Source organism: Boleophthalmus pectinirostris, unplaced genomic scaffold (assembly GCF_026225935.1).
Source record: "Boleophthalmus pectinirostris isolate CB_2022bp ecotype Guang Dong unplaced genomic scaffold, ASM2622593v1 HiC_scaffold_8, whole genome shotgun sequence".
Taxonomy (NCBI): domain Eukaryota; kingdom Metazoa; phylum Chordata; class Actinopteri; order Gobiiformes; family Gobiidae; genus Boleophthalmus; species Boleophthalmus pectinirostris.
The window spans coordinates 6,858,794-6,875,586 of record NW_026571515.1 but is presented as its reverse complement, the minus strand read 5'-3'; the positions used below and the strand labels follow the sequence as shown (position 1 = coordinate 6,875,586).

The window sequence follows — 16,793 nt, the reverse complement described above, 5'->3', positions numbered from 1 at the left end:
AACAGTCCCAATTTTGAGCCTTGTGTCCCCTGTCCCAGCACATTTATACAAAACCTGTGATTTGTACCATTTTTATACAAAAAATGTCCCAATTGTCCCTATTCTTGTCCAACAATTTTATACCTGCCCAGGGTGACCAGATGTCCTATATTTACCCGAGACAGTCCCCCTTTTTGAACCCTGTGTCCCCTGTCCTAGGAGATTTATCCAAAACCAGTGATTTATCCCAGTTTTGTACAAGAACTGTCCCAGGTGTACATATTTTTGACCAGTCTGATACCTGCAAACAGTAAAGAGAGGCACTTGTTGAGGTAAAATGCAGAAAAATCTGCTTAAAAATGACCAGAACACAAAGAAAATGTGACTATACTGACTCACACTGGTGATGAGTGCATAACAATTTTCTTTAATTACACACTCGTTTCACAGTTTAATTATTTCGAACTACCCAAACCAGAGATTTTCCAGTTTTTTATTTTGAAAATCTGGTCACCCTCTACCTGCCAACAGTAAACAGAGGAATACATTGTCATTTGTTGAGGTAAAATGCAGAAAAGCTGCTTAAAAAAATTACCAAAACACAAAGAAAATGTGACTGTACTGACTAACATTAGTGCTAAGTGCAACGCTTTTCCTTGATTATGCACTCATTTCAGAACTTTATTATTATCAACCAACCCAATCCAGGGACGTCCCGTTTTTATTGTGAAAATCTGGTCACCCTAGTTATGTAAGCACAATTAGTTTATTCCTTCTTTTATTTAATCTTTTTTATTTGAATTTTTAATGTCTTATTTAAAAATGTTTATATTTCTCATGGTTTTAATGCACCTTCGTATAGGCAAGGCAAGGCAAGTTTATTTGTATAGCACAATTCGTACACAAAGTAATTCAAAGTGCTTTACAGAATAAGAAATACATTAAAATCATAATAAAAACAAATCAAAACATAAATAATCATGAAGATTAAAATTAAAAAAGAGAGACATAAATTGGAGAGAAGAATACGGAATGAAAACCTTTCAGTCATATACACAGTTAAACAGAAATGTTTTGAGCCTGGATTTAAACAGCGTCACAGAAGAGTCTGTCTCACATGTTCAGACTGTTCCAGGTTTTAGCTGCATGAACCTGAAACTCTGACTCCCCTTGTTTAGTCGTGACTCTGGGCACCAGCAGGAGGCCGGTCCCTGAGCTCCTCAGAGTGTGAGATGGTTCATATGACACTAACATGTCACAGATGGACTTTGGTGCTCAGCCATGGAGAGACTTGTACACAAGTATAGGCTGACCAGATTTTCAAAACTCTAAACTGGGACACACCTCGGTTGGGATGGTTGGTTTAAATTAAATTGTGAAAAGAGTGTGTAACATTGTGCTTTCTTGCTGCATTTTTAACTTTTTTTTTTGCTTTATGGTCATTCGCAATCACAGATTTCTGTATTTTGGCTAAACAAATGACAATTTATGCTCCTCTTTACTGTTGGCAGGGATCAGATTAGTCAAAAAATGTGATAGTCCTGTTTTAGAGTTGATGTAGTCCTTAGTCCTGGTTTAGATCAAACTGGTCAAAAATAGGGACAAGGACACCTAGAACATTTCTTGTATAAAACTGGGACAAATCACTAGTTTTGTATCTGATGGGACAGGGGACACAGAGCTCAAACCTGGGACTGTCCCGGGTAAATAGGGACATCAAATCACCTTACTTCTGTAACCTCTTGTCCAGCAAGTTTAGGGTGACCAGATGTCCGTATTTACCTGGCACAGTCGCAGTCAGATCACAATAAAAACAGCAGTGGTCTGAGTTTCTCTGGTGGAGTTCAGAGTGTCATATGTTTTTATGGGCCAGAGGGACTTTGTAGCACTTGCCTGATGATAACAGTGTAAAGGAGTTATGGAGCTGGTGGGAGGAGTCCTTAGTGATCTGGTCTTACATTGCAAAACTTAATTCAAGATTTAATAAAGAAAATCTATGGAAACAACTACTCTCTTTATTTTTTTTTAAGTTTCTTACAAAAATACTTTGTACAAAATCACAACTAACATCTGTTTTTATAGAGACAAATACATTCATAGTGACATTAGACAATATGTATCAAAAGACAACATTAACTGCATTCAACAAGCTCAAAGTGAAATGAAAAGACTTTTGTTTATGTATATGTTGGTATGCTAGAGTGTAATTTACATATTTACAAATGATCAAAATGGTTGTTTATTAATAAAGTAAAAAAAAATCAAAATTATTATTATTTTTTTTAATTATATAAAATTGTGTGTACTGAATCACGTAAGTATTCAAAAACTTTTGAAATTGCAGGTTTTTTCAGGGTATTCTGTTCTTGTTCTGGACTGTATCTGAATTAGACTTTCTCAAATGGAAACAAATGCTTCTCTTGTCCTTTTTTGCTGCGTTTAGATTTCGTTTTGCTGGTTTCTTCCTCCTCTGTCTGTCTGTTCTGTGGCCAGGACAGAGCCAGAGCTTCGGAGGCAGTCTTTTCTTTTGGGCTCAGCTCTTCTTGGTCGTGGTCTTCGTCAGACGAGAAACCCCCGGCCTCCCCCTCAGGTCCCTCCTTAGACTCTTTAGACAGAGGACCATAGCGCCGTTTTAGACGCTCACGGATCAGAAGGCCTTTGGTCAGCAGAGTCCAGTTGGAAATAGCTTTCTTTTCTCGCTTCTGTGAAAACAAATGAAACACTTTAAAACAGGGGTCTCCAACTTTTTCCTCCAGTGAGCCACCTTCACAAAACAAAAATACCAGAGATTCTCATTTTAGTGGTCCCAAGATACTGAGGAAATATAAGAGACACCGGAAGCCTTACATGTCGAACAGTTAGATGTCAATAAAACATAAATTGTTATCAGTTTATCAGTGCATAAATTTAGATTTCAAAATGATAGTAATTAATCAAATTTGTGTTCAAATTTAGATTCAGCACAATACATATAATTCATATTTTGAAGTGGGTGAAGAGGTACTGGTCTCTCCCCAGCTACAGGTTTTCAGACCTCTGCTTTAGAAACCTTTAATGCAATCAACAGGAGACAAACCGTCGTCTGCCAGAAAACTTACACTGTGCTCCTTTACGTTGAAGATGTTTAATCTCCAAGAAGAACTCTTGTCAATTCAACAACAAATAATTTCAAACCACACTTGCAATGTAACAGAGTAGTACTAATAAAAATACACCATGAAGAAAAAAGTATTGTAATGATACTTTGACGTGGACTTTTGTGATTTCATTGATGCGCATATTTGTCCCCAATCATTTTAAACATGATTATATAAACTCACTGTGTGTCTGTCTTACCTCCTTCTCCTTTTGTTTGTAGATCTCTTGCTCTTCGACCCAGGCCGCTCTCAGGATCTCCTCATGTTCTTCACACACGATGTACCCATCCGTACTAAAAACATATACAACATCCTGGACTCAGTTAAAACTGCACTGTATAACTTTCCTGTAGAGGGTCTGCAACCTGTTTGTCTTCATGTTAATGATTTGTTTAAACTATCCACAGTTTAGTACTGAACTAGTCTTGCATTTATTCAACTACAGGTGTTATTTATTGCTCAAAAATATCTTCATGTGAGTGGGGTCGCCTCTCCACAAATCTAACCTATAATTTGGCTTGCAAGTCTCCATGGAGATTCTTAAATTTATGGCCATACTGTTGGATATTCTAGGCATGTCTACATGGAGACGAGCAGATAAGTTGCACAGTGCACCTTTAATTGCAGAGATGAGAAATTGTGTATTTGCAATTTTACAATTTTCTTAAAAACTGTAATCTTCTCTTACACAGCATGTGAGTATCCTCCGTGGAAGTCAAAGCCGGTGACCGCAGGAGCAGCGTCCAGGTTGAGTTTGCGAGCGACACGGTTCAGATTTGTCAGTTTCAGATGAACACAGCCCACTGGTAACATACAGGGCTTAAACAGGTACACGTTCCCATAATCATTCCGGGGAACCTACACAAGAGACAGGCATACATAAAAATATGAGCTTTATATGAGCATAGATAAAAAATAAGAGCTTGGAGAGGAAGACAGGAGCACTGCACTTGTTAAATGTATTAATCAGAGTCAGTTAGAGCTGAGTAATATGGTGATAAAAATCAAAATCTGATCTCATTCCTAATTTTTGGTAAAATTGACAGCCTCTGCAGGTGAATTACAGGTGGATTTAACCAATTGCAATGAAATGTGAACTTTCAGAAGAAGCTGATGCCTTTACTTACCTGTTCAATGTAATATTAAGAGTCTAAGTTTACATAAATTGCTATAAAATTGTGATCTCTTTTGCATATCAACCACATCTAAGTCAGCATCATGTGTACTAATGAGGCCCTAGTAATAAGAGAAGTAGTAAAGGTCCTATATTACACAAAACTGATTCCTGTGAACTTTAAGTCATGCTATAATGTCGTGTCCTAGAGTGGTGTTATGTTTCATTCACTCAAGTTTGAGTCATCCTAAATCATTAGTCCAAAACTCAAAATGCTGTGTGAGTGTTTTCCGTTTGAGGGAAGAACTCAGGAAACATCATCACAGTATGTTATAATGTGATGAGGAAAGATTATAACATAGAAAAGAAAACAGAGTAATATAGGCCCTTTAAGTATACAGCTGGAACTATAAATAGAGAGAGTATGTTATTTACCTTTCCATCAACAGCAATGGGCGGCTGGTATTCTTCCGTCTGCCACTCTCCGAACAGAGCCAGGTCATTTTCATTTTTGTTTTCAGACATCATTCTGGCTTTACGGGAGCGATTCGAGAAACCTTTCACCATCTGAGGAGGACCAGAGCACACATTTGTACATTGTAGTAGCAGTATAGTACTAGTAATAGATGTAAAAGTTGTAAAAAGTCAATGATTGGTACCTTGTATGGCTCTTCTCCCAGTCTGACGGTCCGAGCCTCTTTCAGCCATGTGTCTCTGGAGTGAAGAGTGTGCACACAATCCCTAGACAATCATAAAAATACAATACAAAAACACGCTTACTTTTTGTGTGTTTAAATGTAGCTGGACCATACTGACTTTATTATACAGTGGTTCTGAAACTTTGGTACTTTAGTGAGCTCCTTTGGGGCTATATTATGTTATATTCAGATCTATGTTATAATGTTGTTTCCCCTTAAAAAATGACCCAGAGTTGTGTTTTGTTTCATTCACACATATTTATCGCACACAGCCATCATATTTAGATTGACAGACCTTTAATGTAGTCCACCCTCCATAGGTTTAATCCTTGTTTAGAACTAGTATAGTAATAACTGAGTGGCTCCATCCCCACACCTGGTTTAGCCCCAATTTAGACCTGAATGGTCCTGGATCTGGCAGTATTTGAAAGGCTTAATATTTTATACTTGGTGTATAAAAGTTTTAGAGGCACAGGTCTAGTCTCTCCACACTCACCTGGAGTAGACAGGCTCTCCTCTGCAGTAGCCCAGCACAGTGGCGGTCTCTGGGTAGATGGCCTCATATTTGAGCAGGTGTCTCTTCAGGGCGTACAGGGGGTGGTTCTTATATTCTGTGATGGACACTGGCAGAGGCTTATTCCTCAACTTTGACTGGAGCTGAAAGAAGAGAAATGCAATGAAATTAATACTGATACATTTTTAAAAGTTCACTCCAAAAATTACTTTTCACATGTAAGAAAAATATTCCTATTTTTGGATTGGAAATGTATATGCAGATGAAAATTAGCCCAAGGCAATAATCTATCATATTAACATTTCATTAAGTGTTTATTTTTATATGCATTGTTCCTCCTTTTCTTCAATAAATTATTATATAAAACAACATTTACAGTTTGTGTAATCCAAAAGCAAAACTTGTTTTCTGACGGTAATAAGCAAGGAACAAATTATTTAACACAAAACTTTTGTCACTTACAAACTAGGCCAGTAATTACACCCCAGAGCTTTTACTCAGGTTATATCACTGCATTAAAAATGAAGCAGGGTGTGATAAAACTATAAACTATAAAACTAGTGAGTAACTATACCTCAACTACTTATTTCTACAAGTAATTAATGCCTGTTATTAAAACCAGTATTAACTCAATCGAACCTCCTTGTCCTCCTGCTGGCCCCGTTCATCTTCTGGTCCTAAAAATGGCTCCAGTGACTCCTCCCACCACTCGTCATCCACCCTCCTCTTCCTGGACGAGGTCATCCACGTGGGGTCATATTTGGAGCCTAAGTCCTTCAGGAATCCATCTCCATTCACAGAAATCACATAAGTCAGCGGCTGTGTTGCGTTCTGGGATATGACCTGAGGAGGCGCCACCCCCACGTCCACCTCCACGCAGACCCAACACTGGGGTTTGTCCAAATACACCTCTATCCACTCATCGGCTCCGGGGCTGTCCTTCTGTCTCCTCTTTTTAGGCTCGTTCACAGACGCTTCTTCATCGTCCTCGTCGTGGTTCTGTTCTTTGTCTTGTTTCTTTCCTCCACTTCGTCTTTTTGGAGCTGGAGTTTTGTTTTTTGAAGGTTTCTTGTCCTTTGGAGATTTCTAATAGATACATTAAAATATAAGTTATTCACAGTCAGTTGTCTAATTAAAAGTTGAGAAAAATGTAGCCTAATCATCACAGGCTTAGAAACACTCCAGGTTATGCTTTCAACTTATTTCTCAATTCCCCACAGTTTACTGAATCTAATCTAAATCCAGTTATTTCAAGTAGAAAGTTCTGAATAACTTATTTATGTGCAGTGTTGGGGAGTAACAGATTACATGTACCGGAGTTACGTAATCAGAGTGCAAATTATGAGTAACTGTATTTAGTTACAGTTACTGTTTCAGTGAGTGGTAATTGGATTACAGTTACTTTGTTGAAATAAATGGATTACACAGAGGTATTTTCCTGTTTTCACATTTCGGGGTATTCCCTTTTTTTTTTCGGTAATTCCACTCATTGCCGGACACCAGGTATAAAACCAGGTCTAAAACCAGGTCCAAACCAGTTCTAAACCTGGTCTAAAACCAGGTCTAAACCAGGACTAAACCAGGATTAAACCAGGACTAAAACCAGGACTAAAACCAGAACTAAACCAGAACTAAACCAGGTCTAAAACCAGGACTAAAACCAAGTCTAAACCAGGTCCAAACCAGGTCCAAACCAGGTCTAAACCCAGGACTAAACCAGGACTAAAACAGGACTAAAACAGGACTAAAACAGGATTTAACAAGGACTAAACCATGCTGTGCGGACCATGTCTCCTTCTCTTCTATCAATAATATTTTTAATTTGGTTAAGTAAAGTCTGGGCTTTTTAATGTCTTTTATCAGACAAAACATCTCATGTGAAGATTTCCTCGTCTTTGCTTCTCTACAGAAAATCAAGTAATCCAAAGTATTCAGATTACATTACTCACGTTAAGTAATTTAATGGATTATGTTACAAACTACATTTTGGGGTGTGTAATCTGTAATCTGTAGGGGAATACATTTTAAAAGTCACCTTCCCAACACTGTTTATGTGGGAGCTTTATATCCTCTGTACCTTTATCTTCTATCGTAATAAATATTTAGTTTACTTATTTGGGTGGCAACAAAGAATCAATGCTGAAAAATAGTTATACTTCTAATTTGGTGAAAATGTAGCTTTAAAAATGTCAAAGGCAAAACATTTAACCAGTTAACTAATAAAAAAATAACTAGTCACTAATATAACTACTGAAATAGTCATTATTTAATAGCAGCCCCATGAAATATCCCTTTTGGCTTTGGACATTACATTTCCATTTGCATCTGTTGTCCAAAGTTTGCCCTCCTTACAACAAAATCACAAAACCACACTCTGTTCCATGGACCTCACCTTCTTGGTCTTCTTCTCCTCTTCCTCCTCCTCGCTGTCTTCTTCACTCACAGCCCTGAACTCCTCCTCGCTCCCGTCCGTCCCTCCGTCACTCTCGCTCTCCTCTTTGTAACTCACTTTTGAAGCCACACTCCTGCGTTTGCTGTTCTTTGGTCTCTGTCCAGGCTTTACTCTCTTCTTCTCCTCCTCCTCTTCCTCCTCTTCTTCTTCTTCAGATTTGACTAACTTCTTTTTGGCTTTTTTACCTCCTCTCTCCTTTTTCTCCCCCGCTGACGGTCTCTTGGATCCGGGGGAGACCTGAGGTTCAGTGGGACTAGACTCGACTGAGTTCTGTTGGGAGTTGGTTTTGCTCTGGCTTTTGCTCCCTTTAGCCTGGAGAAGGAACAAAATAAAACTCTTCTGAATCAACTGGTCAGCAACTGGTCAAAATCAGGGCTGAACGATTTGGGAAAAATATCCAACTAGCAATTTATGTCCAGGAAAACTAACAAAAATACCTTAACATGACAAACTGACAAACTAAAACAAGAATCACATTTTAGAACATGTTAGTACAGAATAAGACAGGATGTTTTGTTGTTTGTGGAGGAAATTATGCTACTTCAATTAATCTAGGCCTTGATAATGGATTGATCTTTAAGCCATAGTCAACATTAACTTATTAAAACATGATTATACTGGTATATTTATGTGTTATTTTTTTGTTGTGATCCCAATACTATTTTTGTTATTTGCATTTATGAGTTTGTAAAATACAACGGGGTTCCCACTCTTTTTCACTGACAAAATTTCAAAACTTTTCCATGACTTTTTCATGACCTAAAGTGAATTTTCCATGACTTTATGACACCTACATGTGTAGAATAGAGCAGACGTTTAGGGCTAAATATGAAATGTTAACTCTTTCCACTCACCTTATGGTTTGGTTTTATAGTTTTTTAACATTCAAAATACTGTCAGTGCATTTATTGTCGTCCCTTTTAAACAAAAGGCGCATACGTTTGGAAATAATCATAATAGCCTAATGAAAACTTAACAAAACGCTGTAGTTGCGGAAAGAGATACTAAAATTGCATGACTATTCTAGGCCTGGAAAATTACATTTTCAATTTCCATGACTTTTCTAGGATTTCCATGACCATGAAAACCCTGATACAAAGTTATCTGAGCCGTATTGAGTTTCGCATATTTTGCAGTACAATTTTGTCAGAAAACCTAAATGCAAAAAAAAATATTTTTAAGGTTTTGAAGATTTGTGCCTACTTAATTATTATTATATTACCTATGTTATCTTTAGGGACGTGTGCTACTGTTGTAGTCATGTACCGCAAAATGTGCTGCATACCATAGCATACTACAAACCGTGCAGTGGCATTCAGAGCAGTCATACTCCCAAGTGGTATGTTTATTAGATTTTCTTTTTTTATTCACAGATGTACAACCTTAACGTAAACTAAATATTACATCTTTTGAATGAGCAAAAGTCCTTTGAAGCTGAAACCACTGAACAGAATATTGTAACGTACCCGTCAGTGCACATTCATTTTATTAAGCATTCAGACTCTGTGGCAATATGGCTATGATAAAACATGTATTTTTATATAAATCCTTTGTGTCCTCACCTTTGCTGTGGATGGAGGTTTAAATGGCACAGGCTGCAGAGACAGAACCAGTCGACAAAAAAGCTGCAGGGACCTGAGCACCAAAAGGAACAACTGCAACACAAGATGTATATTCCAGTTTAAATCATTATTATTTCAAATGTTCAAAGTTTAATTTCGATTTAAAATGAAATAAAGTAGCAGCTCACATGAGTCATTTCCTGATGGTTCTTGGCTGACAGACTTGCCAGTCTCCTCTCCAGAAGAGACCTGGGGCTGGGGCAATCCTCACTGGACAGACTGGGGTTTAGAGTGAAGGTCGCTTTGAACCTGACCAAAATAAAGAGAAAAAAAGAAACCTTTGTAGGGCAACTGTAAAGTAAAGTCTTTGTTGTAAATGTAACTTCATTAATAACAAAAAATGTAGAATCTTTAAATAGCAAACGTTTTTATGTTAAGGATACTGTATAAGTGTGTCACTTCATTACTATGACTACTACTTTAAGAAAATAATGTATCTATTAGGGATGGGCATTCGATGAAATTTTCTTAATTGATCGTCGGAAGAATTAACGATCGATTATCGATTAATCATTAACGTGTTTATATTAAAATGATCATCATTATTATTACTATCTGCACTACTAACCTGCATACATAAATTCAACTTTACGACATATAAACCATAACGACTCTAGAGCCACATCAGCCCGTTTGACATTATAATGTGTTTAATTCAGTTTTTGCGCAACTCTCACAAAAACTAAACTTAAAACCGCATCGCTAATTTGCATAAACTCAAGCGAAGATAAAACTACAGCTCTTGTGTCGCTGATGCGGTTCAACTCTGTTGGATTAAAAGACATGACTCAGGTGAATACAGGTTAGTGTGACCATATTTGCGTTTGTCAAAACCAGGACATCGTACGGGGGGAGGGAGGTGGGGACTCGTCATCCACATTGCGCGACTCTCACCTGGTAAAACTTTTTTCCCACTGGACACTGAAACATATGTGCTGCTTTGTTCACTGTGCACATGGACTCACACTTGTCCCAAACGCAACAGAAAGCGTGGAATTTCTTGTACAAGTCATCGTTAAATACACATTTGCGTTGCAGACTGACCGACTGTTTGTGTCTCGCTCCTTTTGAGTGCAAAGAGACACATGTACGACCCCTGTTTGATCACGCTACGCACACAGCAACCTACATTCGGTTTTGGTCGATTAAAATTAACATAATCGAAGAAATTCTTAATGATCAATTATCGATTAATCGATTAATCATGCCCATCCCTAGTATCTATTTATGTAATGTAAACAGTTAAATGTTTTTATTACTTTGAGTCAGAGGTGGGGACTTGCAAATTGTGACTTGGACTCAAGTCAGACTTGAGTCACCATTTTTAGGACTTGAGACCTGACTTGATAAAATGGACTACGACATGGGAGTCGACTTGGACTTGAAGGTCAGTAACTTGGGATATGTCTCAAATTTGAGGCTTGTGACTTGAGAAGCACTTTTAAATCTTTCTATTCTGACTGTAATGATTCACACTAAGATCTTGTCTAAACATTTAAAAAGGAAAAATTAACATTTCTACAACTCTTATATACTCTATAAATACTCATATATAACTATACTATGACTTTACAAGTACAATTTATCTTAAAATTCATATAAATTGCAAAAATGTAAGCTATATTTGGCACTTTGGTTTAAAGACTTGAAATGACTTGAAGCTCAAAGCAGACGACTTGGACTTGACTTGAACTTATGGGTCAGTGACTCGAGACTTGATTTGGCCTTGCCTGTATTTGACTTGGGACTTGACTTGGACTTGAGGTCAACTTGAGACTTACAAAACAACGACTTGGTCCCACCTCTGCTTTGAGTTTTGCCTGCAAACACTGAATATGTTTTATATGTGGTATGTGTGTGTGAGGTTATATCAATCCTAGTGGTGAGATTTGAGAAGCATGATGAAAACTAGAATATAACATGATTAAAGTTTGCGTACCACTTGTGCAGTCCGGAGAGGTAGTTCTGGTCGATACGTTCTTTGGACACATTTCCAAAGTGAGCAGGAAGTAAAGACAGAGTGATCGCCAACAGGTCCGGGTCGCTGCACAGAGAGTTCCGGTGCTGCGCGTTGGCCACCAGACACAACAAGTGCACCTACACAGGACATCAACAAACAACAGATTCAAGATTTAGGAGTCAGTTTGTTCTAAGTGTTATTTGTTCTTTGCTACAGTTAACTCGGAGATTTTAAAGTGGTTTGTGGAAATGTATTAAACCTTGTGAGTGTCTATGAGTAGGTCCTTCTTGTATCGATTCACCATTCTCCGCAGATAGGCCTCCCACTCGGCCTGCTGCTTCTTTCTGGAAAAAAAACAAAAAAAAAAACAGATCTTATTTAAAAAGCTGCACTGTGTAACTTTTTGGTTGAGGGTCCGTCTCGTGTTTGTTTGTGGGGATATGTCATTGCTCTCACATTAAACAGCTCTACCTTATATTTATGGAATTACAGGTGGTTTTATAGCTCAAAAATACCTAGAAAAACAGGCATTCTGACAACGAGCGGGTCGCCTCTCCACATATCGGAACTGTAACTTGGTCTGGTTTGGTCTCTATGGAGATAAGAAGGTTTTGTTTTTTTGTTGTTTTTTTTTCATATGGGCCCGGTCAAGCAGAAGTAAACAGCAAGGCCAAAAATTCAAGTTAATGCATCTGATATAAAAATGTATTGAACAGATACATATGTACTCTAGTTTATGAAACTGTTTACCTTTTTTCTGTACCATTTTTGGTTCTAAAGTTACATATGTTTTAAACAGACCATGTATGAAACATGGAACAAAAATTATTTCCCAAATTTCAAAGACCTGCAAATCATGTAAATAAATGGATGTATTTCATCATATCTTGTGTTATTCCATCTTTGAACTGTTGATGAAGGTACATGATTTTTCCAAAAAAATTTATTTAAAATGATAAAAATTTGCTTGGAAGGACTGACATATTTTATAGAAATAGTTTCCTTTCATTTTGAAGTAATATTAAAGTATTCGGAAGAAAAAAACTGACAAATTATGTAAAATCATGCACCTTCTACTTGTTTGCACAAATTTCCCTCCGTTACTTTTCCCTCCGTTACCATGACCTTTCTTAATAAAAAATCTCATGACTCAAAAAGTAAGAGGTTTTTCAACCTAATCTTGTACCATATGGTAGAAAACTATATGAAGCAAATATTCAAACCAGTTTGTTAAGGATATGTAAGTGAGAACCAAGAGTTATCACTGTTTGTATTTATTGCCCAAAAAGTGCTGCATATTTCATTCCTCTCCGTTACCGACATGAGTTTTTAAAATTTTTGTCAACAACTTGAAAGAATATCACAGGTTTAACTTTACCCTGTTGGAGTGTAACTCTTTCCTACATTCTGATACTTTACTTATTTCAATAGTCCCTCTAGTTTCTGAATAAGAGACATTTGAATGTAAAAAATCTGCCAGTTTCCCTCCGTTACTGCTTGACCGAACCCATTTGCAACATACAATATGCACACAGACATTGGACAGGACAATATAATAAGTACAATATGGAACAATGCAATACAAATGCATACACCGCCACAGCAGAGAAGGTGTAAAGTGTGTGTGTGTGTGTGTGTGTGTGTGTGTGTGTATATGAGTAAGACTGTGAGGTTTCAGAATCAGCAGTAAATATAAATGACTAATTGTGTATAGATACGTAGAGATTCTTAACAGTGTAACAGTGTATTGAAGGGATCAGCTCAATGTTGAGAATAATGACAACTATGGAAATAATCACAGTACAGGTGGGAAGAGGAAGAGGTGGGGGAACCTACTTATGTTTGTTAATGAGTTTTCCAGATTGGTGTTTTAACCCTCCCATTTTTTCATGTGCCCAAAAACAAACCTTACCTTTATGACAGTGTAAGAAATATTTTGTTGATGTTGTTGTTTTTTTTTTTCCATGTGCAGTTGTGCATGTATGCCTAGCTCATTGAGGTGCATTAGAAGACAGGAAGGTTTAATGCCATACTGTGTAACATTCCAAACAAAGCAATAACATCTCCATGAAAAAAGCATTTGACAGACCCTCCACGAGAAAACTTACACAAAGTACTATTAAGAGAAATTAAACAAAATGTTCTGCAATACTGCTTGATTGGTTGAAATATCTGAAAATCAGTAGTAGGCCCATGAGCATGTTCCAGGGAGATGAGCGCTGAAAAATCAAAAAATGTCCACTCTCACCTCTTCCTGGCCTCTGGAGTCTCGATCTCTATTTCCACTGACTCAGGGATGGAGTGAGTGGGAGCAGAGGGATCCACTGGACCAAGAGGCTCCTCCAGTTCTGAACAACAAAAACAAAACAAAGCGAGGATAAAAATATTACTCAAACCATTTAGTCATTCTTCATCTTTTTTTTGTCAGATTTAAAATATAAACATGCTGGTGATTCTTCAGTGACAATATCTAAACTCATAGTTCGGCTGTATCACATTATTTACAGCAGAAGAGAGACTAACACTGTGACAGAAATATTACTTATTGGCTAAAAGGTGTCAATTTGCCTTTTGTGCAATCAATGTTGTCATATTTCAAGAAAATAAGACAAAAAGAATTAATAAATAAATAATAGGGGTGTGAAAAATAGTGAAATATCGATATATTGTTATCGTTTTATAGTATTGATATCTTGGGCTGCTGTATCGATATATATCACCAAGAGTATGTTTTTGTATATTTTACTAATTTATTTTGTTACAGTGCTACAGTTTTGTTGCTTGTTTAGAGGAAAGAAACTCAAAGGAAACTTTTGACATTTTCAGTTTTGATGATTAAAATCGTGTGTTTGTGTTTCATATGAACTTTGCACAAGAAGTGATTTAACAAAGACTTTTAGTATCACAGTCATGAGTTAGACATTATTTTTTATTGAACTGTATTGAATCGTTTTGAAATATATCATATCGAATCGAAAGTGCACTGTATCCTATCGTGGCCTATGTATGTATCGTATCTGCAACTTCTTAATGATGCCCAACCCTAATTAATAACCGATGATGAAAGATAAAGATCACTGTCTATGTGTTTCTTTTAACGTTTTTATCTCACCGCTGAAAAACAACAGTAGTTTTAAGAGACTACGAGTTGATACGTTATTATTGTGCAACGGTTTTTTATCCTGAATATTGCTAAAAGTCAATAATGTTCCTATCCCCTAATATTCACAGACCTTCCACCTCCTCCCAGTCATCTTCACTTTCATCGTCCTCTTCTTTCACCTCTGCTTTAGGCTCTGTGTCTGTGATCTGTGGGACCTCCATAAACTCATCTTCATCAGACTCCTCCTCCTTCTCCTTCTCCTCCTTCTTCTTCTTCTTCACTGGAGAAAAGTATTTACTCGTTTTCTCAGCATCAGTTTTAGCAGCAGCAGAGGAGCGTGATTTGGACTGGACTTTTCTCTTGATGGGTTCTTCTGCATCTCCAGCACCGTTCACTAAAGAACAGCAGAAAGAATTTAAATTCAACTAACTGTATCATTAACCTAAATGCAAAAGAAAATTACAGATTACATTTTGTTTGTTGTTTTTTCCCACAAAAAAAATTCATTAAAGAATTTCAGTCAATGTTTTTTTATTTACACAAAACAAGAGAAGTAGAGTGCTTCACTGGGTCTTAAAATAGTAAAAAGTATGAGTACAGGTGCTCTACGAGGGTTAAGGCAGTGTTCTTAGAACAGAAAATTACCCTGAGAGGAAAATGTAAAAATAGGTAAGGTACAAACCCGAGGCATTCCAACTGAATATATTAAAAGTCCTTTGTTACATGAAGGGACGCCAACGCGTTTTGACCTGCAAGATGGTCCTTGTCAGGGCAAAGTAGAATGTTTTGTTTGTTTTATTTTGGAATTTGACATGATTCAGCCTGAACTACATAACTGACAAAGTATTAGCATTTTGATTCTTTAATTCTATAGCAGCAAATTTTACCTGTATACCAATTTTTTATTTTTATATAGATATTTTTTTTTTTATTTTCCAGTTACTACCTTAGCCCAAGACTACTTAATTATCAGTGTCAAATGACTATCATATGATTTTAATGCATTTAGTGTAGCAGCACATGCCAAATTAGAGTGACAATAAATCTTGAACTTCAAAATAATAATAATAATAATAATAATAATTTTCTGCTTTTTGATTGATATTTTAGTTGTTATTTCCCAGAAATGTTGTCAGTCTTGCCTCGTTTGGAAAGGTACTGCATAGAATAATTTGACTTGAAATTGATTGATTAAACACTTTTTAAAGCTTTTTCTAAATAAACTTGAATAGGCAACACTTTGATTTGGAATAATTTGCACAATAGCGAGCAATTTAGGGGGTATGAAAGGACAGGACTTCAAACTCTGCTTACAGAAGGGTATGCATAAGTTGGGATACAAAATAAAGAGTTAGGATTAGTTTCAAGTTTAAACTTTTTGCACAAAACCATAAATAAAGACTTTTTCGTACCTGTTTCTTTCTTTCTCCTCGCCTTTAGCGGCTGCTGCAGTTTCTTCTTTGGAGCTTTGTCACATGCAGTGTCCGATTCTTTCTTTTTCGCCATTTTTATGCTTTAAATATGCACTTTAGAGGTTAAAATACATGCACATTCGTCCAAGGAGCAGGGAGCAGAGGGATCCACATGGGGGTTAAGTAAGAGCGGAAAAAAAACGCAAGTTATTCAACATTTCATTCAGAAGCTTTCATAACCAGAGCAAGTGCGCGCCGGATGTTTTCAGGTGGAGCTGTGACGTCACTTCCGTCTATCGCTTTTTATTTTTTATAAATTCTCTAAAAATATTAATTTGACTATTTAATAAAAAAAAAAAAAATAATAAAAAAAAAGCTTAATTTTACTTAATTTTAATTTTTCTATATTTCTTTATGATCAATTCTGAATAATTAGGCCTAATATTTTAGTTAAAGGGCTGCTAATAATTCGTTTTTTTATTTTAATCAACTTTAACTGTTTCCTTAATTTATATGATAATATTAATGCAGAGTTTCAGCTTGTATTTTCGGGAGTAAATTCCGTCCTTACTGTAAAATCCAAACTATAGTGCAATAGCAGCATATAACCACTAAGGGGCAGTTGTGCGCTTGTGTTTGAAATGTCCAAGTTGATTGACTCACGGGAGATTGACAATTGAATCATCAGAAGTGTTGAGAAAGTTACTTTTAAAATGTATTCCCCTACAGATTACAGATTACATACCCCAAAATGTAGTTTGTAACGTAATCCATTAAATTACTTAAAGTGAGTAATGTAATC

The 16,793-nt window shown here is 36.6% G+C and overlaps 1 protein-coding gene across 1 annotated transcript; it reads right to left on the bottom strand.

Moving 5' to 3' along the window:
* Nucleotides 1-1,974: 1,974 nt before the first annotated feature.
* On the bottom strand, nucleotides 1,975-16,252 carry xpc (xeroderma pigmentosum, complementation group C). The gene is made up of 15 exons (XM_055166361.1): nucleotides 15,992-16,252; nucleotides 14,710-14,973; nucleotides 13,725-13,824; nucleotides 11,736-11,820; nucleotides 11,456-11,613; nucleotides 9,645-9,765; nucleotides 9,457-9,549; nucleotides 7,835-8,206; nucleotides 6,082-6,528; nucleotides 5,425-5,585; nucleotides 4,890-4,971; nucleotides 4,666-4,797; nucleotides 3,805-3,974; nucleotides 3,316-3,409; nucleotides 1,975-2,681 (listed from the first exon to the last, which is right to left on the bottom strand). Exons 1-15 carry the CDS (start codon nucleotides 16,083-16,085, stop codon nucleotides 2,367-2,369), a joined length of 2,688 nt encoding a protein of 895 aa, XP_055022336.1. The 5' UTR covers nucleotides 16,086-16,252; the 3' UTR covers nucleotides 1,975-2,366.
* Between the last annotated feature and the right edge of the window lie 541 nt (nucleotides 16,253-16,793).

What these genes read in the sequence shown, in the direction of transcription:
- xpc (XM_055166361.1), bottom strand. Translation starts at nt 16,085, where the DNA reads ATGGCGAAAAAGAAAGAATCGGACACTGCATGTGACAAAGCTCCAAAG. An exon ending in TGGGAGAAGAGCCATACAAG is followed by an intron (nt 4,798 to 4,889) that starts GTACCAATCATT and finishes GGTCCTCCTCAG; the next exon opens with ATGGTGAAAGGTTTCTCGAA. An exon ending in ACAAACAAAAGGAGAAGGAG is followed by an intron (nt 2,682 to 3,315) that starts GTAAGACAGACA and finishes TTGTTTTCACAG; the next exon opens with AAGCGAGAAAAGAAAGCTAT.